Consider the following 22,599-nt stretch of genomic DNA (forward strand, 5'->3'; position numbering starts at 1 on the left):
TTCTGAATGATAGTGAGGGGGGGCCTTGAGAAGATCGGTATATTCCTGAGGAATTGCCTACAGGCTTTGCTGCCTGCAGATGGGACGCAGGTGGCGCTGTGGGTTAAAGCCTCAGCGCCTAGGACTTGCCGATTGAAAGGTCGGCGGTTCGAATCCCTGCGGCGGGGTGCGCTCCCGCTGCTCGGTCCCAGCGCCTGCCAACCTAGCAGTTCGAAAGCACCTCCGGGTGCAAGTAGATAAATAGGGACCGCTTACCAGCGGGAAGGTAAACGGCGTTTCCGTGTGCGGCTCTGGCTCGCCAGAGCAGCGATGTCACGCTGGCCACGTGACCCGGAAGTGTCTCCGGACAGCGCTGGCCCCTGGCCTCTTAAGTGAGATGGGCGCACAACCCCAGAGTCTGTCAAGACTGGCCCGTACGGGCAGGGGTACCTTTACCTTTACCTTTTTTTGCTGCCTGCAGCATCAACTGAATTCCCAAACGACCATCGAAATGCTGGGAGACTGCTTGGATCTTTCAAAATGGCCTGCAGGTTTTGCTACCCGCCATGCCCACAAGCTGAGCTTCTGAATACACTGAAATGGCTGGGAGAGGCTCAGCAACACTTTGCATTGAATGTCAGGAACCCCAGCGGGTGTCACAGATGCACATAGGCAGCCCCACCCATGCCCAAGACTTTCCTGTCACTGTTTTGGTACTACTTAGAATACCTTATTCAAACAGATCGTACAACAAGCCTGTGAGGCAGGCTGCATAGTTGCCTTTTAGAAATATCAGCAGCTCTCCAAGGAGTCAGCTTCAGAATGAGAATAGGAACCCCACTGCCACCCAGTAAAGCATGGGTAGGCAAACTAAGGCCCAGGGTCCGGATCCAGCCCAATCGCCTTCTAAATCTGGCCCGCGGACGGTCTGGGAATCAGCGTGTTTTTAGATAAGTAGAATGTGTGCTTTTATTTAAAATGCAACTCTGGGTTATTTGTGGGGGATAGGAATTTGTTCATCCCCCCCAAAAAATATAGTCTGGCCCCACACAAGGTCTGAGGGACAGTGGACCGGCCCCCTGTTGAAAAAGTTTGCTGACCCCTGCTAAACGAATGCCTACTTTCATTTCTCTCTCTCAGTCAACCTTTAAGAATTAGTTTGAACCTCCAGAATTTTGTGCTATTCTGGTTCAGACATAGATAAAAATGCTTCACCATAGAGTGTTAAGCCTCATCTACTCATTGCATGTGCAAACTGCAATAATGAGTGAACATAAGAAACATGAGAATGCCATGTATTTTCTACATCTGTTTCTGGAGGCAGGATAACATAATTGAAGCCACACATTTGCACTTTCCTGGAACCTCATCTTTCAAATGCACATTACATTAACATACACAATCTAACTGAAAATGCACATTTCTGCACTGAATATTGGAACAAACCATGAGCCGCTCCCTCAGGGCAAAGGAAAATTTGCAAGTATACATCAGCACAGCAAAGGTTGCTAAAAGTTCCTGGCTGCATAGTGAAGGCCTACATAGTGCTGGTAATATAGTCATAGCAAGCCATTCTGTGGCCAGCCTGTCTTGGTTTCATGGATGATAGAGACCACATCCTCTTCTACACCGGGATTTATGGTTAGCTGACAAAGGCTAAGCTCCCACAATTATCTGTCAAAACAATTATCACTTTATTTGGGGGCAACTGTTGCAGAGTTTCCTACGCTGTCTTCATGCCTCTATAGCATAACGCATTCCGTTGGGCACTTGGAAGGACATGTATTTGCCTGGATTTATTCTGAAGTTGTAATTCTGGACTTCCTTGCAGGATTGTTGTGAAGCCTATTCAAACAACGTATGCTAAGGAGCATCAAAATGGTGGTGTGGAGAGTGGAGTTGTAAGCACCTTTGGGTTGGATATGTCTTTTGTGTGCATGGCGATGTTCCTGATGTTTCATATCAGTCACTGGCCAGCCTCCCATAACCACCTCAGTGCATTTCTACAATCAGCCCCAATCCAGTTCATCGACAGTAAAACCTGCTAGCGATGTAGCAGGATCCAACCTTTCCACAATAGCATCTCTATGGTCTTTTAAGAAAACCAGTTGATTAGCACAGCAAGACAGCAAAGCCTTCAGACAGTTTAGCAGGGACAAAGGTATCTCAGTACAAAGATACAACAGTAACTTTCTGTCGTTTGGAAGGGCAGGGGGCTTTATTATGAGGGCGGCAGCTCTAGGTACAAGCATGAAATCTAGAGCAAACGTTGTGCTAGCAGAAGCTGGTTGTACAACAGAAAGCATCAGGGCTACAGAGATCTGTTGAGCAACCAGCTATGAGAACCAGGCTGGATTCCTGTGCCTTTTCTTGCACAACCCTTTCCACTAGCGTAGCTAGTACACTGCTAAGGGAGTTCAACTTAGCATTACATTGTCTTCCTCCCCATGTGTGTGCATGCACAGATGCATAGACATAGCCGTCTAAAGGATATTCCTTATTGGAGGCAATCAGCTATTAATATGGCAATAGGGAATTGTTAAGTTTGCTTATTCATTAACACTTCCACCCATTCATAGGTGGATTATGCAACTACAGGCCCTTAGAGCTGTCTCCCCTAATTCCAAATTAAAACACAATAATCCAGAGATTTCTGATTTCCCAATCCCTCCTATTCATTTCTAAACGACAAACTTTACAGGACCAAGTTTCTTTTTCTCGGAATGTTTGGAAGATAGTTTGAACTTAGGTATCTCTCATTTCTTTTTGCCCTCCCATAATCTATTTCTGTGAAATATGCTGAGCTTTAGGGAAAGAGCTGGGAATCAGTTCCTGTTGCCTTATGCTTTCATGAGCACACATCCTATTTTTGTTTTGTTGAAGTTCTTTATTCTTCTACTGTATTATTATTAGGAATAAATATGCCTAACTTAGGGGTTTATTTAACAGTAGTGAAGCTCTGCATATTCCTCCACCCCTTTGTTTTGTAATGGATGTGTACTGTAGCAGATAGGCTTGTCCCATGATCCTTATTTCAAGGAATGGTCCCTTACTTAGGAGCCTTGTTTGTTTGTGAGATGCACCTTAACTGCAAAAAGCAACTTCAGCCTCATGTTACAAAGACAGTATATTCCAATTAAGTTCTGTTCTGACCCACACAAGGGATCACTTTCCTACGGTCTCACAATGCGTTCCTTATCTTTGAACTTTTCAGGTGTCAACGTTCAGGTGCAGACCGTGGCAAATAGAAATGTCTGCTTTTCACTGGGCTGTTCTTCCATTAAAAGAATTGTGCGAGAGCTAATTGTGGCTGAAATTGTCACTAGCTGTGTGTTATGCTGATGTATTCATGCCACTAAAATGGCTTCTCTGTGCCTCCTGAAAAGAATGACTTGAGCCCTTTTCTTCTTACTGTGACAGTGGTGCATCACAGATGTTTGTCTCGAAAAAGCAGGTCAATTGTAGTAAGTGGTGTAATGGGCAGGGCTGGATTAAGATGTGCTGAGGCCATAAGCAAAGTCGAGTTTAAGAAACCCCACAGCATTACCCCAAAATGTGTATTATCATAAGTGGAAGAACAATGAAAACATAAATAAGAAGCTTTTATACAGTAGTACCTTGGGCTACATACGCTTTGGGTTACAGACTCCGCTAACCCAGATATAGTACCTCGGGTTAAGAACTTTGCTTCAGGATGAGAACAGAAATTGTGCTCTGGCAGTGCAGCAGCAGCGGGAGGCCCCAATAGGTAAAGTGGTGCTTCAGGTTAAGAGTACATAACCAGAGGTACCACTGTATTTGCATATATTCCCATATGTAGGCGAGCATACAACTGACAATCTAATAGAAACATGTATCTTGCAACAAGACAACTTGTATATGAAATACCTTTACATTAAAATACATTGTGATTTCTTACTTAGCGTATATAAAAACTATATTGTAGTTCATGCTGCACAGATTTATAAACAAAGGGCAACAAATAATTGTGTGGCCATTAAGTACATTTTTGTCATACCGGAATGATAAAATCTGCTTTAGAGTCTACATCCCATTTCATTTATTTTGATCAGTTATGTAAAACTTTAAATTAGTGTATTTAGAGCCCCGCCCGCCACGATCTGAGGCCCTAAACTGTAGTTTACTTAACTTGTGTATAAATCTGGCACTGGGGTTGAAGAAACTGATTATTGTTGGACTGCTGTTCCCACCAGCTCTAGCCAACCAAATGGTTGGGGAAGCTGGGTGTTGCAGTCCAACATCTAGAGGCCCACAGGGACTTCTATAACATTCTTCATTATCAGAGGTGTATATGTGTGTGTGTGTGTGTGTGTGTGTGTGTGTGTGTGTGTGTAAAGGTAAAGGGAACCCTGACCATTAGGTCCAGTCGTGACTGACTCTGGGGTTGCGGCACTCATCTCGCTTTGTTGGCCAAGGGAGCTGGCATATAGCTTCCGGGTCATGTGGCCAGCAGGACTAAGCTGCTTCTGGCGAACCAGAGCAGTGCACGGAAACGGCGTTTACCTTCCTGCCGGAGCGGTACCAATTTATCTACTTGCACTTTGACGTGCTTTCAAACTGCTAGGTTGGCAGGAGCAGGGACTGAGCAATGGGAGCTCACTCTGTCATGGAGATTTGAACCGCTGACCTTCTGATCGGCAAGCCCTAGGCTCTGTGGTTTAACCCATAGCGCCACCCACGTCCCATATATATATATATATATATATATATATACACACACACACACACACACACACACACACAAAATGTAGTATTTTCTATTAACTGAATGGCTTAGCTAAGAATAGGGTCCAATATGGCTTCCCTCACAACACATATAGTTCCCAGGGAATGCTGGGAAATGCTCTCCTCGTTGCTTCATTGCTTGCTCTTTGACAGCACTATTCAGGCCTGATGGAGAATATGAAAAATCTGAGGCAGGTTAGCGTGACTCTTTGTTGTGACAGCATGAGAGCCTTGTGGGTTGGGGTTCTTGTAAGCTCAGCCGTCACTTGAAGGGAAGGTGTGAAGAGGAAGCTAGGCTGTCTGTAATCACTTCTGCCTGAACGGGGTCTTAAAAATAGAACGGCGGAAATGGCAAAGTGGCATAGGCCCCTTGGGGCTGCTTCTGTGAATGACTGTGTCACTCTACAGTGACTGATGCTGACCATCTCTGATGGGAGAGAAAGCTTCAGGCTAGTAGGTGTTGACGGTACAAATAGGGGAGAACTGCTTTGAACATACATCAATGGTCAAAAGTGATCAGCCAATTCTGCAAACGGGTTTTATTTTTCAAACCTATTCAGTATTAAGTAGTCCAGTAATAATTTTAATGAACTGAATTCTTAAATGGAATTGGATAATTGAATGGCAAAATGGGAATGGGCAGTCTGTGGCTTAGTGGGACATGAAATGATTAACATGGAAAAAGTCCCAGGTTCAATCCCTTGTGTGGAAATACCCCTGTCTGAAACCGTGGTGGGCCACTTCCAGTCAGTATTGACCGTACTGGGCTTGATGGATCCATGGGCTGTCTGATATAATTCCAAAAGAATACTATTCTCTATTGGTTCAGAAATTCCAATTTAACAACAACTTGGCGTTGCTTGTATAATTGCAGGTGGGGTTAAAGGGTTTAATTATCTGGTGAAGCACTTCAAAGAGCTGTTTTTCTAAATCTGGATAGGAAAAGTTTGGGTTTGTGAGTGAGTTGTGATGCAACTTTATCTCCTGGTGGGCAGCTTTTTGGTGGCGTGTTACCCCAACAGCCTATGTCTTCATCCATCTGATGAAGATCCCATCTAATGTCATCATATGTCACAACAAATCTGTTAGTCTTTAAATTGACCCAAGACACTCTGTTGTTTTTACTGCAACAGATTAATATGAGCGACCCCTCTAGAACAAGAGTAGCCAAAGTGGTGAAACCTCCAAATGTTGTTGGACTCCAGTTCCCATCAGCTCCAGACAGAGTGGCCAATAGTCAGGAATGATGGATGTGGGCTGTTGTCTATCATCATCTGGAGAGCATCACACTGACTATCCCTATGCTCTAGAAGTTGTTACTCCTATGCCTGTTCCTGAAGTGAGTCATTCCTATATGAACTTGAATGCAAGAGGGGGCAGGGGCTAGCATAACAACTATTGGTGTGACTCTACTCATGTTTCAAAGGCTGCAAAGATTACACTTCTGGTTCTGCTACTGAGGAGGAGAAACTAATGTTGTGTCTCTGGTTTTGCTCCTCAGGTTCCCTTTGAAGTGAGTCCTGGAGCACAACTGCTGGAATCTCTGCAGGGCAGCCTAGCCTCAGAGAAGGTGAGCATCATTTACTGCAGGGATAGAGAAAACCTCAGGCTTTTTGGAGCTAGTCTGTTGTTTTTTTACTAAAATCCCACAACGTACTAACTTGAGCCAGGAGCAAAGGACAAAAAAATTAGAATTTAAAAAAGCAGGGTGCGTCTGAGCACATTCTAGTTAGTTAGCTAGTTCCAGGACCAAAATGAGCTCACAGTTCTTTTGTGGGGGGAAAAGCCCACTCTGGTTTACTCAACCTTTCATAATTTCAGCACTCTTAATTTAAGAGGGCAAAGAAGGCACCTTTTTGCTGCTGCCATTGTTAAATAATTGGGAGTAAGAAATCTTTGCCAATCTACTGCAAATGACCTGACACCCCAGTCAACTGTCTGCCCACCTCAATATAGTGCGGTGCAATGACCAAGCAATAAAGGCATTTTACTATCTCGGCTTTGCACTAAACAGCATGGGCCAGTGGTCCTGGGATATCACCAAGAATCTTGGCAGAATATACAGGGGAGCTGGAACACAGAGGAAACGGAAGACAGGTGAACCAAATAACATTGGGCCAGCCCACCTGATCAGGATGCCTGTGGCTGCTGCTGAAGAATGTGTTATAATTGGCAGAGAGTACAATCAGAGAAAAGAGTTTCCTTTCAAGCCTTAGGAAATCACTTTGAAGAGAATAATGTTATCAGGGCAACTGTAAATACTAACAGAACTGTCCTTGTTCCCCTGGCTTTATCTGCAACAAGTGAAACAAACGTGGTCATAGGCGATGGGGAACTATGGACAAAGAGGAGCCCACACATTCCTTTTTCTGATTTTCTTTCTCTCGCTCTCTCTCAAATATTTGCAGGTATTGGCTGGTACTGGTGAGGCAGGTAAAGCAAGTTTGTCTTGGGCGTGTTCCCACTTGACGGAGATTGGCAGCTTCCAAAGAAATCCGACAGCATCCCAGCAGGAGAGCCTGGGTGTGGTTGTAGAGATTGCTGTCTTGCCGCTGCCTGATGCCAAGGACATTGTAGTATTCTGGGTAAGTGGACCTTTATTTCTAGCAGAGTTATTGACATTCTGACCAAGCCCTTGTCCTGGGCATATTTCCTGATGCTAATCATCTAGAAATTGATTTCCTATGTTGCCTTGGGGGGGGGGACGTGAAGATGAGATATAAATGCTACAAATATGTTGATCTGAGCATATATCTCCTTCTGGAAAGAGTCTGGCCAACTTCCTTAACAACCACACACGCCCTTCATCCAGCATGCACAATACCAGTAATTTATGGCAGTGATTTCTCCAAGTTCTATGCCAGTACTGGGGAATCTGTGACATGCCAGATGTTGTTGACTACAACTCCCATCAGCCCCAGCTAGGATAGGTAATGGTCAGGGCTTATGGGAGTTGTAGTCAAACAAAAAATCTTGAGGGCCACAGCTTACCCACGTATTCTCTATGCCATTGTGAATTATAACACTCATCTTCTAGTGCATGCTATAATGTAGCTTGTTGCTTCTTGAACAAGAGGTGCACACTGAATGTTGGAACTACAGTGTGAAAACCACACTCTCCTTCCCTCTGTTTTCATGGAGCCTGGTGCACCTTACACCAACAAATTTTGGGGTAAAATAAGCTTAGTGTGAAATAAGTGGGCCGTAATCCACAAAAGTGGATACAATAACAAAACACATTAAGGTGCCATAAGTCTCTTTTTTGTTTTTGCCGCAACACACTAACACGGCTACTTATCATTTCAGTGTCAGGTCCCTGGTATTAAACATGGAATTCAAGCACTCTCAACCGCCATCTTGTTGTTGTTTTTTTGCAGAAGTGCTAGAGGATACTAGGTCATGCTCAGTGAAACTGGACCCTCTGGCCACCCAGTTCTCCCAGAAGTGCTGGAAAAGATAACTTCACGACCACCTGCTGCGACATCCGCCCAACCATGGATAACCCAGGTTACTGTTGTTATTGTTATGATCATTAGTCTCATCTTCACAGAAGCATCTCAAAGTGCCATATCGGCCTCTGCTTGCTCTCTGAACATGAGGTGTTTAGGTGAGAAAAGTTGAGTGTCTCTAGTTCCCCCACTGCACAGTTGAGAGAAAGAAAGAAATAAAATTCGGAGGGGCAGCTGAGTTAGTCTGATGCAGCAAACACACAAAAAGAGGCTCTTGACTGCTTCAAGTTGCACAGATTTATTGTAGCATAAGCCCATTTCATCAGATGGAATGTTAGACCTAGTGGGAACTTCAGCAGCTCATGGGTAAAGCAAGCTGTATTATTTATTATTCCAACAGGCAGACATAGACCTGATTAGCTTGTGCTACCCTACCAGTGCCAGGTTCCCACCTTCAGTAGGAGTATAACAACAATTACATTTTCCCCCCCTTCATCAGTTGTGTAAGCATTTACTGAGAGGTAACGGATGGGAATTATATATTATGGGAGCAAGTTTTTCACTGGTAATAACCAAAGGCAATGCCTATCTACACTCTTGTTTGGGAGAGTTAACATCAAAGCTGTTATAACATCAGTGATAACTGGTTGTATACAAGGAGGCAGGGGTGCCTGCACCTTTTGATCCATGAAAAGCTCATCCATTATCTGCTGGCCATTATTCCTGTGCTACTCTATCATGTATTTGCTCAAAAAGGAGCTTGCAGTGTTGATGGCAAACCACTAGCATTACCCGTTCGTTGGTAAGGATTTGGTTTGTTAAGTACAAATAAGAAGAAGACGCTGAGTTATCTTGTTCCTCACACCCTGTTTCTCTCCTTTGTCAAGAGGTTGAGTCCGACTTCCTCCGAAGTGTGCATGCCCTCCTTCGTGAACTTGATGGCCACCACCCAGCCTTCCAGAGCGAGAGAGGTAAGAGTCAGTGACCCGTGTGCCCCAGCTCATCACTGAGCACTGAAGAGTTTTGCAGTGTGTCTGAGAACGCCTCTCCCATGGCTAGTGAGAGCAAAAGAAAATGACTTTTTAGGTTTGGCCAGCTGTGTTGGCATTTCCTGGGTTTTCTGGTCTTGTTGAGATACCTACCCATATGGATGCATATGACTGGGTGTGGGTACCTGGTTGATTCCAGACAAAATAAGGTCACCAGTAAAACTCTCCCTTACTGGCAACAATTGTAGAGAGAAGCTTGGTGATAAAGAATATGTTTTCCAAGTACAAACTGCTGTAAGCTGCCCTGGGACCTTAGGGCAAGTAAGAAATCAAATGAATGACCTAATAAATAATTAAATAAAATAATATGTGGAAACCTTGAGGGAAGAGCTACTTTTGTTTATGGTTCAGTCCTGTCTGCTCCTCTTCTTCTATAAGTGCAACTCACTTTCCTTCTTTGCAATATTCTGCTCTTGTCTCTCTCTGATTCCTGACCCAGTGAAACATTGATAGCTGTTTTAACTTTGGTTCTCTTCCCACCTTCTTCCAGGGATGCTGAGATGGACTTTGCACAAGAAGATTGACAGGAATCCCAGCAATGGAGCCCTCTTGATCAAAATTCTGGTGAAAGAACTGGAAAGGGTGAGAATGTCCACAGAAGGAAACAAAGGGCTGGGAGTTGTCTCCACAGTCCACATGTAGCCTTTCTCATGAATATGAATCTATGGTTTATTGCTGTGGAAAAAAATGTGATTTAATTAATATGCTGCTCTTCAAATTGAAGGGTTTCAGACTCTTCCAAATATTAGATGCTCTATCAAGGCTCATTGGCTCAGTCATAAGTTCAGGGTAGCTGGAGCCTGGAACAAAACAGTTTCCTCTCCTATGTCTTGTCCTGATTCTATGTCACCCATCATCTTCTCAAGGGAGCGGGAACCAAGACCAGAGCTGCTTGCCATATCTGTCCAGCACTGAATATTCCACTGTGTTGCTGGTTCTCCAATACATAGGATCAAAACTCTAATGCAGTTGCAGGCTGAGTTGCATTCTGCTTAATATATATATATATATACCATGCAGCCTGCTTCTGACATCATTCACAATCTCTAGTGTTTGTAGGGAACAAGCTGCCCTGGTGTTCCTTATTGTTTATCCTGCACCTTCCTGCCATTTCTGGTCCTCCTTATTCTCTCATCAGAGGCCATTCTTCCTGCAGAAAAACTGATCTTTAGGTTGGCTGGAGATAGTATACTTACAGAGCATTGGAAGATCCATGATGTGTATGCTCATTCTACTATTTTTTCCCCCTAAGCAGATGTTGCAGGATTTTGTAGTGTTCTAAAAACCTGCAAAATGCACGTGACCAAAGATGCGACAGCTGCTTCGAGCTTTCCACCTAGGCTTTATATTCATAGATCTCCCCCCCCTCTCCCCCCCTCAAATGTCTCCTAAGCATGTCAAGGGTAAGTCTTTAACTGAACGCACAGTCCAGCTGAGGTCTGGCTGGTACCATGGCAATGTTCCACCTAGAGTTGTCTCTGCTATCAAGTGCTCTGTTGTTCTAGCTGCCAGCCCTCCTCCCTCATGTGGTTTTGTGACAGCAGAGGATCCAAAATCAGCCTCGCATTCTTGGAAAATCTTCAGTGTAACCGTTTGCTTTCTCTAGGCAGAAAGATGCAACTATCGGCAGCACATCATCCCTTTGCTTCACACGCTGATGTACACATTGATAAAGGTGAGAACTATAAATTCATGTGGTTGTGATAGCACAGGAATTCCATGCTGGGAGTTGATGTGAGGTGTCAGCCTGCACTATGGCCAACAGCTCTTAGGTTTCCATGGATACCACTCGAGATTCTATTTTGAATTCTAGGAATGTGTGAAATGTGCAAGAGAGGTTGCCTCTAAGCATGTGCAGCATGTTTTTTCCTCCTTGCTGGGATACTTCTGGGGCTTAGGAGCAGAGTGTTTAAGCTAAAATGGTCTGACTTCTAGTTAGATTTGAGCCCTAGCACCTCTCCCCTGTAGGAATGGGTAAGCACTGGATATTGTCAGAGTGTCAGACAACAGTGTGAAATGCATTTATGGATGGCCACGTTTTCTTGTGCTGCTCCAGTTTAAAAAGAACTGAATCATTAAAATCAATGGTAAGAGGGGGAGAACACGACTCAACAACATCTCTGTGGTGGAATGCAGGTGATTAATGGTCCATTTATAACCAGAGGTTCTCCAACTTTACCATAGGTCTGCATGCATAAAAGATGCATAATTCATGTATTAATCTCTCGTGAAGCACATACATTAGCAGTGTCGCTGTCCTTGCTTGCAGACACCTTGGGAGAATTACATTTGCTCCCTGTGGAAAGATGGTGAAATACCAGCATAAAATGCAGCATAGTGAAAATTCTGGAGCGGAAAACACCCACAGTTTTATTGAAAATGGAAGTCTGCAATAAGGAAATAGCGACAGTGAAAGACATTTTTATTTGAAGAAATGTTTAGTAGCTGTGGGCGTCTCAGGATAGCTGCATTTTCATACCCTGGAGAGTAAAACGACAGGGAAACATATGGTTATCTTAGACTCAGGCACTGCTTTCTCTCTCCCCCCCCCCCCGCCTCCTTGTAATCATTCAAGATTCCCTGAGGTCACCAAATAAAGCAAATAAAGTAACAGAAGCATTTATCCTTCTACAGCTACTCTGCAAAAGGAAACATATGGATCTTGATGAACCATCTTCTCAGTATAGTTGGAGTGCTCAGTCCAGATTCCACCAAACAGCAGAAGCGAATAGGCCTTATTCCAAGGGGAATTACTCCACTGATACCAGGGGTGAATTGGGCTGGTGATTGTCGGCTAACGCTACAGGGTACTTCTCATATTTAAATAATTTCTACACCGAAGTTTGTTCTCCCATTGCTGCTCCAGGCACCTTGCATCCCTGATGATTTGTATGAGAGAGTGTACGATTTCTGCAAGAAGTTACTCACTCTGCCCAAACCATACTGCACCATTGGCCTGGATTATGCTCGGCAGCTAAAACTGGAACGGACAATACCAGGTGTGCAATATTCCACACTCTTTTTGCTTTCTTTTGGTTTGTTTCTTGGACCTGAGGACCATTGGGGAGGTGGGGGGAATTGGTAAAGCAGAAGAGCACTCATAATTGGGGTGGCAGGATGTGTTCATCCCTCTGTCAGTTGGGACCTGCTGGAAACCAACCAAAGTGGGATGCTCTTATCATGGTTCACACTTTCCTTGACACTGATAAGCCAACACAGGACCAGAAACATTGCTTTCTGAAAAGCAACCTGCATTTCTTTTAACAAACATTGCTTGAAGGATGTGTAAAAATGCCCTTGTTAATGAACAACTTTAATTGCTCGATAATGGATGACTACAATTCGCTTATCGTACCAAGTTCAAGTTATGAGATGTGGCATCTCATGTATTTGATTTACCTGACTTTCTCAGGTTATTGTACCAAATAAGCTTCATGAAGTAGAATGCTCCAAAGCTTTTTCATAGCCAGGAGCCCATAGCAAAAAGCCACTTCAAATGTTCCGAATTTCTAGTTACTTTTGTAACACTTCCATGCAAGAAATTATATTATATGTGGACTATTGCAAATGATCTATTCAGTGCATGTAAAAACTCTGGAAAAGAAGCATTTGCCTTTCCACCTTTCACTTGGGACTTCCTTGAAGATTTCTTTCCCCACCTGTTCATGCAGTTTGTAGTCTCACTTTTGGACTTGATTCCATTTCAAACCAATGTTACGACAGCATTATCAATGGTGTGGTTAGTTATACCAGAACCAAACCATCGACCTTTAAACTTTGACTGCTATTTAGATGCTTATTTTATTCATTAGGAGCATTATACCAAAGAATGGTTTCTGCAGAGCAAAGTCTCAAGAACGACTCATTCCCCTATCAGGAAAAGTAAGTATAGGGCCTCTCACCTGTCTTAAAGTGACATATTTATCACACACACACAAAAAAAATAATCTGCACTAATGTATGGCTGTCTCTATATATGTTAACTCTTCATTCCCCAGGGTTTTCATGTTTGTAGATCCAGAACTGCTGTCTGAAGCTGTATGCCGGGCACTCATTGATGAAATCAAGGCTGCTCAGATGTCCCAGTGTATGAAGTCCTGCATGCTCTGTGTGATAGAACGTGCCTTCCAAACAGTGCTGAAGGAACACGGTCACGTTAAGAACGTGCACAGCATTCTTCAGGTACTGTAAAGATTTCATTGAAATAAATGAAATTCCATAAGCAGAAATACCAGACATTCCCAGTCACTTGCCTCCCATCTGGAGGGCTGCCATTATACAGTTACTCCATAGACTATTATTCTCATACTGGGGGTGGATGTGTGAGCAAAAGTTACTCAGTGTTGCTTCAGATGAAAACTGTAGAAGGTAGAGATTTAAGCAAAACAACTTGTGGGCTTAAGAACACCACTCCATCCAGTACACTCTGGCATATATAGACAAAAAACAAACGGATCACCTTTTCCCCACTGTGTAAAAGGGTACAATAACTGATGGAAAGAAAGCAAATGAATCTTATGGTAAGTGGCTGACTCTTGGGGTTTTGTTAGTCTTCTTGCAAAGTTATACGTCCAGACTGAAACTTTGTTAATGCTGAGCCACAGACCTGATTAGTTCCACCACCAGCAAGACAGCCATCTCTAGAATTTCTAAAGTTACCTGGGAGTATGGCCAATTGAACTCATGGAAACATATCAAAAAATAGGTTCCAAATTGTATAGAATGTTGCAAGTTTTTAATGAATGTTTCAGGCTCTGTATCCCCTCTAGCAACTGCCATGTTCTTGGTGACTTTGTCCATTAATAAGTGTTCCCAAAGCCTCTGAATTTGAACCCTAGCCTTGATAAATACACCAAACTTGACAGATACACCAAACATTTTCACTGATTGTAATTATTGCTCTTGCTGCTGCTGAGGAATATGAAAACATTTTCTTATGTGTTGTAGACTATCAGTCCTTTGGAAAACAGTATTTCAAGTACTTGGAGACTTAAATGCATTTTGTTTTAGTTATGTTATTAATTTTGTTTAAGATATTTTCACAAATTTTCCTCCACTAGAGGATATGACCACCACATGCAGGCAGATGTACCAGTTCCTTGACATCCTCTCCAACATTTATTTGAAGCTGTTTGACTATCTTTTGCTCCTTGACTGGGACTTTGTGCCAATGAGAAAGTAGGCTGCAGTCCATCCATTTACGCTGGAGAAAGCCCCATTGAACTCATTGGGACTTATGTCTAAGTAGACACATAGAGGGATTGTTCTATGAAAGTCTGTTCTCTTGCCTTTGGCACTTATTGCCTTCCTTGAGCCAGAAATAAAACACTTATCCCAAATTGAATTGTCTGTTGGCATTTTAACAAGATTTGTTGGAGTACAGATTGGGGAGAAGGGAAGCTTAGGAAACAGAAGGAAGGAAATTACTCCCAAAGTCTTAAAAGGTCAAGTTTTAATAAGAAATATTAGAAGCGAACAAAGTTTTAAGAATACTTTTAAGAAACCTGCTTCGGGGGGGTGCTGTCAGGTGCCGCATGTCTACCTATTTCCCCATGTGTTCATACATGTCAATGACAAAATTGTTTTTGAATTAGGGAGAGCTGAGTATTGTGAGTACCATACATGCGTAGCGTAATTTGCTATAAAGAAAAAAAGCTTGAATAGGTATTTGCAGTCTGTGAACTTCATTCCAGCCAAGACAGCCCCCCCCCCCGAAAAATAGGTGCCAGTACTCACCATGAAGTTGTTACAGTATGTGCCCAACTTTTTAACAACAACATAAAGAGGTCATGGTACCGTGTACCCTTGAGTACCCCTTGAAGAAGAAGAAACACCGATTCCAGCAATGATTCATTACTCCTTCCCCCTGTGACAGGCAAAGCCCTTAGATGTGACTGAGCACTATTTTCAGCAAGTGATGGCAGCCATTGAACATGCAGGAAGAGATATGAGTGCAGAATACAATCAGTATGTTGAAGAATTGGGGAAAATCTACAGCACATTGCTGGGCACTTCAGAGAAAGGTAAGTGTGGTCCTACGAGGCTGGGATGTGAAAAAGGACCCCAGTCCCTGCGCTTCATCTGGGACTGAGTCCTGAGCCCTTATTGTAGTTGCTTTTGTGGGCTTAGCTTCCCACAGCACAGCGTGAAAGGCAAAATCATTGATTTAGGTGCTGAAAGGGTGGAAACTGATTTATGCACCTAAAGGGGATTGTGTCTTGTGGCTCTGTGCTTTGTTCAGGATCACCTCCTTGTATAGATATTTGCATGCAGTCCTCGGTACTAAAAAAGACCAAATTCAAAGTGATTTCTGAAGAGAAGGAAATTTGTGTGTCTGTTCAGTAAGTGTGACCCTGTACTGGTGTCAGAGACAAGAAGGCTAAATGGGCAAAAGTGCCAAGTATAATTTGGGGGTCTGCTCAATGGTAAGAGGTGATATTACTGGTCACCCCAAATCAATGAAGAGGGATATCATAAGCTTCCGACACAATGCTTTATTTATTTATTATTGCATTTCTATGCCACCTTTCCTCCAAGGTGGTACATTGTTCTCCCCTCCCCATTTTTCCTCACAACAACCCGGTGAGGTAGGTTAAGGTGAGAGAGAGCGACTGGCCCAAGGTCGCCCAGGGAGCTTCATGGCTGAAGAGGGGTTTGAACCCTGGTCTCTCAACTCCTAGTCCAACACTCTAACCATTACACATGGCATGTGAAACATCATCGTTCACCTACAGTGATGTCATTTGACACTTTTAAATGTTAGTTATCACCCAGCAGGCAACTACACTAAATAAAACTTACATCTTTTCCCCACAACGTGAAATATAATGGATAAATGTGTATTTCTGGCAATCACAAGGCTTTTTCTGATTACAGTGGTACCTTGGGTTACATACGCTTCAGGTTACAGACTCCGCTAACCCAGAAATAGTACCTCGGGTTAAGAACTTTGCTTCAGGATGAGAGCAGAAATTGTGCTCCAGCGGCACGGTAGCAGCTGGAGGCCCCATTAGCTAAAGTGGTGCTTCAGGTTAAGAACGGACCTCCGGAACGAATTAAGTACTTAACCCGAGGTACCACTGTATCTGGAATTGGTGCTGTTCATTGCCCTGAAGAAACTGCTATTTTGCCTCTGGCTAGTTGCTTCACATTTTTCTACATTAGCTTAATTATAAGAAGGCTCTTCATCAGCTAATGCAGGGCAAATGAGCCGCGGTTTTGTTTTGTTTTTTAAAAAAGCCCATGGACTTCCACTTTCCCTTTACCGTATGTTTCCCTCGACCTCTAGTGTAGTTCCTAGTCTCTGCTTTTATTCGTCTGGCCTTCACTTTACTCCTTGAAACTGAAAGATTAACAAAAAAATTCTCTGTGTCCTACAGATGTGGAGAAGACAGCAGTAGAAAAAAGTTCAGGCATCCCTTTACCCAACCCTAACATCAGCTTCCACTTGTGGAGAGATGAAGACCAGCTTTGTGAGTGTCTGTTCTCATGGCCTGTATCTCACTTGGAAGCAGCTGTTGTTATCCTTTTTCACTCTGTGAGAGGGCAAGCAGGGTGGAGTCACTCCAGGGATGCAGTGTCCCTGTGGTCACTGCAAGCAACGTGTCTTTGGCCCCTTCTGGTTTCCTTTTGGCTACCATACCAGGTGTAGTTTACTGCAGACAGTTCTTTTGAGGGGCAAATGGCAGTGAGGAGGGGACTGTTTCTCAGAAGAAAACCTGCATGAGGCTCTGATCCAGATTAGAAGCATATTCTACATTGAGGGGGCCCTGTGATTTCCCCCCTTTTTTTAGAAAATAAAATTGACCAGTTTAAGCATGCCTCTTAAAAAGTGTACAGCTCATAACATGTGTTTATCCTTGCCATGCCTACTTTCTTTAAAATAAAGAAAGATAAGATAAATATAAGAGCTCTTATCTTTCAACATGGGGGAACTACTCACCTGTATTCTGAAGTTGTAGAATCCCAGGAGGGAGGTAACATGTTTTTCCTCCTGAATATTTTGATTGGCTCTAACCATCTCAGGGGAAAGGATGGGAACCAATAAGGTAGTGTTTTCATGTCAGGAGGCGGCCTACATTATATTAAAACATGTTGTGTATGTGCACATAGACTGAAGTAGTCTAGCCTATGAATGTGGGCAAGAAACTTTACTTTTGTAGTGTTGAGACAATGCCACACTGTGCCATGTGAAGATTCAAGAATTATGATGGCCTTCTAGGTATTTCACAAACCATCTCTTCATTTTAGGGAAGGAGTTGGTGCTATTCCTCCGTTCGCCAAGTCAATCCTGTGAACAGGATTCCCTGAGTCCAGAACTGGATATCTTTGAGTTTCAGGATATGGGGCCAGACTTTGACTGCTGTGAGCAGACACGTTTCTCTGTGCTCTCCAACGACAGTGGGATTGAGCGAGACCTGCCCAATCTGGGCGATGAAAATCAGTCTTCTTGCACTGCTGACGCTGAGCACTCTCGGCTCCAGAGGAAAGGTTGCATGAAGAAGAAGGGGTCTCCTCTGGACAGCCTCGCTTTCCTACAGAGTGGCTCTAATGGGCAAGGAGCAAAGCCTGCTGGGAAGCTGCATCGGAAATCTGGGGGTAGCGTCATGGAGCCGGTGGCTCAGCTGAAACGGCTGCACACAGCTCGTGTCTTGGTACTGGGTGATGACAGAATTCTGGGGCGCCTAGCCCAGGCCTATTACTCCCTGAGGTAAGTGACTGTCACGATGACTTTGAGAAGAGGGAGAGTTTTGATGTGTTTGGGACAGAGTTCCTGTTTCTGTGTGGTGGAGTTGCAGAATCTCCTTCTAGGCCAGGGAGGTCCTACCTCATACCAAGTTGTCCACAATAATACTTTGACATGGAACCCATGGGCCACACACTGCCCATATCTTCCAACTTTTCTCTGAAGAAAATAGGGACATCCTATTCCATAATAATAATTTATACCCCACCCATCTGACTGGGTTTCCCCAGCCACTCTGGGTGGCTTCCAATATTTATATTGTGTATACACACACACACACATAACAAAACATTAAATATTAAGAAAACTTCCCTATACAAGGCTGCTTTCAGGTCGCTCAGGGGTCGGATAAATCCATACTCCCCAATATTTTTCTGATTAAAATAGGGACATCCTAAGTAAACACTGGACACCCCAAGATCAAACCAGGAACTGGGGCAGCTTCTGTAAAAGTGGGACTGTCCCTGGAAAATAGGGACACTTGGAGGGTCTGACACTGCCTTGTCGTGTGTGTGTTTGTGTAGGAAGCAAGCCCAAAATTTGCTGCTTCCCTCCCCCCAGCCCTCACACTGACTTCCCAAAGTGAGGCACCAGGCTTTGGGAAGGAGGCATGAGGTTCTGGCAGGGTCCTAGAGCGCTCCCACCTCCATCCCAAGCACTAACTAGGCCTTGGGGAGGAGGCTGGAGGAAGGGTGGTGCAAGGGCTGAGCCTGCGGGGGTGTCAAATATTGCCAAGGGCTTCCAAAAAGGTATTGAGGGCCACATTATGCCCTGGGGCCATGTGTTGGACCACCCTGTTCTAGGCACTGCTGATGTGAAAGCATGGTCATGTTTAGAACAAGGTGTTAGTATGAAAATGGCAAGGGCACAGGCAAGTCTCTTTAGGGTGCTCAGCATGACTTAATGGGAAGTTTTATGCTAGGCTAGGGGCAGCGGGGGGAGGGGGAGGAACATACCAAGGAGTTCCATGGGAAATAGTGGGAACCATATTCTTCCTGGCTAGAGAATGAAATGGATTCCTCCCCCTACATACCATTATTTCTGGCTATCAGAATACTATGTGCACAGATCCACCTGTGTCCTCTCTACCACATGAGATGAGATACTGTGATGACCTAAGAACAATTTTTCCTTCCTCATTTCCAGGAAGCGGGAGAGCAGACGTGCCTTTCTTACACCAAGGCTAAAAGTGCAATTTTATTATGTGCCTGTTGTGGAGGAACAACCCACATCTTCCCCCACCGAGGTGAGCAGCTCAGGGCCATGCAGAGGACGACAGAGCTAAATTGTGGCCATCCTCTTCCTACCATGTTCTTATGCTCTTTGTGCTGGTGAGCTTATTCTTCTACTTCTCTTCCAGGAAGGTGCTCTGCCTGACCAGACAGAGCCTTGTGAGTTGGCTGCTTACCTTGGAAGAGCTGATCCATGGTACGAGAGCAACATTAACACCCTCTGTCACATGATTCCGAAGCTGGCCACCATGGTAGGAGAGGAGCCCTTCCTTCTGCTTGTATTCCTTAGAACAGGGATAGGAACCCAAGGACTCCAACTCCCATTAGCTCCAGCAAATGGTCAGGGACTGTGGGAGTTGTAGTCCAGCAACATTTGCAGGCCCACAGGTTCCCCACCTCTGCCTTAGAAACAGCAATGGGGATTTTTGGAATGTTCTTCAGATGGCAGAAGGAGCTGTCACTGAGGCTGGTGCTCAGTCAGAAGCAAGGGCCAAGTACTTCCAGATCTTACGTATACCTAGACCAATGGTAACCCTGAGGCTCCCATCAGCCTCAGCCAGCATGGTGAATCATCAGGAAATATATGCATTATAGTCCAACAACACCATGTGGGCAACCCCTGATCTAGACTTACATCCATTGAGCATGCTGGCCGGTGAAAGGCTAGTTCTTCCTCTCCAACTCATAATAGAGGTAGAATAGAATGGCCAATTTTATTTTTTATTTTTTAGTATTTCACTTTCTTGGCTCTAGTGTTGTAGATACAACGTGAGTTATGTGTATCATCCCTTGGCTGCCTAATTAACCAAGCAGGTGAAATATCAGGAATGATCAGGAAGCTAACAGAAATAGCAGGTAACTTGGCAGTTGGTTTGGACTGATGCAGTCGTCTTTGATCCCACACAGCCCTCTTCTCCAAGCAAATCTACAGTCTCTGAGCTGTTCATCCTTGACGTGATTGCGTACTATGTTCGTCTGGGCTTGCAGCCGGTCTTCTTCCAGGTATATGCAGTGAAGGTCAGTGTCCTCTTCCTGTTCTTTGAGCATTGTGAAATTTACCACCAGGCTGCACAAAAATTATATTCATGACACTTGTAACAGTTCACCCACTTGGAAGGAACCATGCTTTGAGAGCCTCTTTCTGTCTTTCAGCTTTTCTTCAGTAATGCAGATTTGGAGCCTGTTGAGGACATTTTCTTGATTGAACTGAGTCTAATGCTTGAAGAATTCAACCCTTCCAGAGGTCTGTATCTCATTTCAGGGCTCCCTAGATATCACAGAGCTCCTTTCAGAGCTCCCTGATCTCTCCAGCTGGGGAAGCGTTCGCTGGTCTTCAGCCAGGCTGTGTCTCAAGAAAATAAAAAGTTAAGAAAGGAGGCAGAAGGGTAACTGGTCATTGGGGAAAAACACCAAGTTGTGTGCTCTTCTGTGATGCCATGAGTTGCAGAACTCATTGGCTCTTATTTTTCCTGTCACTTTTATGCACATACTATTCCCACTCCAGCTGTACTTATACTCCTTATAAGGGAAAGTATGCCCCAATAATCATCCTCTCCCCTCCCCCTGTAAACTTAAATGGGAAGATAGCTGTGTCAGTATCCCAGCTAATTGAAATCTGTGGCTGTTTTGTTTTGCAGACACTTTACCAACAAAAAAGAAACTAACAGTAGAAGTTCCTGGTGCAGATCTTACACTCATGTATAAGAAGGTGAGAACATTTATAAATAGTGGGCAAGAAAGGACAGGTACAGAGTCTTGGCAATCATCATGGCATCCTAGGCAAAATATTTCACCCACATTAATTATAACTGAGGCTATGAATGCTGGCAGAACCTGTAATTTGTTTTCATTGATGGTCCAGAAAATATGGATAAACTTCTAGAGAGACAATTAAGCTGTCCTGGCTTTTCTTCCTGCATATTTCATGCTTACCCAGAATGATAGGCTTCTTAGTGGCTGGATGGATGGGGGGGGGGGGGAGTTCTCCACTGTTCTCTGTGCTGATTGCCTGACACATGAAAGGCATAGAACAATGGTCTGCTACAGTAAAAAGAAAAAAAGAGCACTGTTTCAAAATATAGAAACAGCAATGGTTATACTGTATGGTTGAAATAATAACCCATTGTTTCCAATAAGGATTGATGCATTTTTTTCACTGGGAAACAATGGTGATTTCTGTCTAGGTTTTGCTGAGTAACCGTGAGAAGGAGGAGACACTTTCACTGCGATCCACAGGCCTGGTTATTAAAGCCATTCCCTCAAATGAGACTGAAGGTAAAGGCATTGTATAGGTGGGGACAGCACACACTGGTTTTTCTGGGCTTCCACTTTGCTGGATTCCTAGCTGGATTCCTGGGCGAGAGCTGGAGTTCTGCAGATGACATGCACTCTTGTTCCAAAGTGAAGGAGCAGTCTAAACTTGCTTCATGGTAGGTATACATTCTTTTTGCCAACTTGCTGCTGTCACAAAAAAATGGGGAGAGGTTAAGATGTCCACTTCATTTCTGAAGAGAGGGCCAGCTCAGAGTTAATCTAATGTATATTTTAGAAAGCTGTTTGTTCACTATGCATTTGGACTCTTCTTACAATATTGTAACCAAAGTATGCATGATGGATCCTGAGATCAAACAGCAGGTTTTTGTCTATGTTTTGATACAGTTGGATACCATTTTGCACCAAGGTGGTGGACTGAAACTTTCAAAACTCTACTGATATTTTGGTTTCTTAGAATTACTTAGCAACGCTAGGTATGAGGCTGCTAATAATCAAATAAGAGAAACAAACAGGACCCACAGAATGCCAGCAAATTGGTTTGGGAGAGACACATTTAAGCAATCACATGGTGCCTGTCCCCCCCCCCCCAAAGAACCCAACAGTTGTTTTCTTATGCTAAAAAATGTTCTGTGAAATGAGTGCCTTAAGATGTTGCAGATACCCTATCAGTCAGTGCTCTGCACAACTCCTTCTTCAAATTGATGAAACTTGTTCCCCCCACCCAAGGCTCAGTCCTCAAAATGTTATGTAGGACAAACAGTTAGTGAGGTTTCCAGAATTGTGTGACACCTGCTTTTATGCATGTCTGTTTTGTAGACACCCTGTTCCTGTGAGGGAGCAATCAGCTGCTAAATTACAGTTTTAAAAAAGAAATGATAAATGAATGGTGGGACTTATGTTGGTTATCATCTGTGATGCTACATGCACCACCCAGTAGGTGCCAATGAAACTCATACAACCACCTTCCATGCAGCAGTGGAGGAGCTAAGCTGGGGAACAAATACACACATTTCCCCCAGCAATTTTGAACCTCGGAGAAATGTTTGTATCCCTTCAATGTATCCTTCAAAGTCCTTCTTTAAGAAACACTTGGATCTTCCACAACAGGCATAGGCAAACTTTTG

At 43.9% G+C, this 22,599-nt stretch overlaps 1 protein-coding gene and 1 long non-coding RNA gene across 2 annotated transcripts in view; one reads left to right on the plus strand and one right to left on the minus strand.

The window, feature by feature from the left end:
- PIK3R6 (phosphoinositide-3-kinase regulatory subunit 6) overlaps positions 1-22,599 on the plus strand; it is a 33,909-nt gene that overhangs the window by 6,438 nt on the left and 4,872 nt on the right. Inside the window, exons 2-19 of the mRNA XM_081895128.1 lie at positions 6,227-6,295; positions 7,134-7,310; positions 8,103-8,232; positions 9,062-9,145; positions 9,714-9,805; positions 10,830-10,898; positions 12,090-12,222; positions 13,036-13,105; positions 13,222-13,405; positions 15,099-15,246; positions 16,603-16,695; positions 17,474-17,933; positions 19,116-19,215; positions 19,330-19,452; positions 20,108-20,218; positions 20,354-20,444; positions 20,839-20,909; positions 21,385-21,475. Of these exons, the coding sequence (XP_081751254.1) occupies positions 8,220-8,232; positions 9,062-9,145; positions 9,714-9,805; positions 10,830-10,898; positions 12,090-12,222; positions 13,036-13,105; positions 13,222-13,405; positions 15,099-15,246; positions 16,603-16,695; positions 17,474-17,933; positions 19,116-19,215; positions 19,330-19,452; positions 20,108-20,218; positions 20,354-20,444; positions 20,839-20,909; positions 21,385-21,475 (1,933 nt within the window). The 5' untranslated portion in view covers positions 6,227-6,295; positions 7,134-7,310; positions 8,103-8,219. The remainder of the gene's footprint in view (positions 1-6,226; positions 6,296-7,133; positions 7,311-8,102; positions 8,233-9,061; positions 9,146-9,713; positions 9,806-10,829; positions 10,899-12,089; positions 12,223-13,035; positions 13,106-13,221; positions 13,406-15,098; positions 15,247-16,602; positions 16,696-17,473; positions 17,934-19,115; positions 19,216-19,329; positions 19,453-20,107; positions 20,219-20,353; positions 20,445-20,838; positions 20,910-21,384; positions 21,476-22,599) is intronic.
- On the minus strand, positions 8,454-10,835 carry LOC309360971. The gene is made up of 2 exons (XR_014164267.1): positions 10,420-10,835; positions 8,454-9,898 (listed from the first exon to the last, which is right to left on the minus strand). It is a non-coding gene; the product is annotated as an uncharacterized lncRNA (long non-coding RNA).

Source organism: Podarcis melisellensis (assembly GCF_964234715.1).
Source record: "Podarcis melisellensis genome assembly, chromosome: 2".
In the NCBI taxonomy this organism is placed as follows: Eukaryota; Metazoa; Chordata; class Lepidosauria; order Squamata; family Lacertidae; genus Podarcis; species Podarcis melisellensis.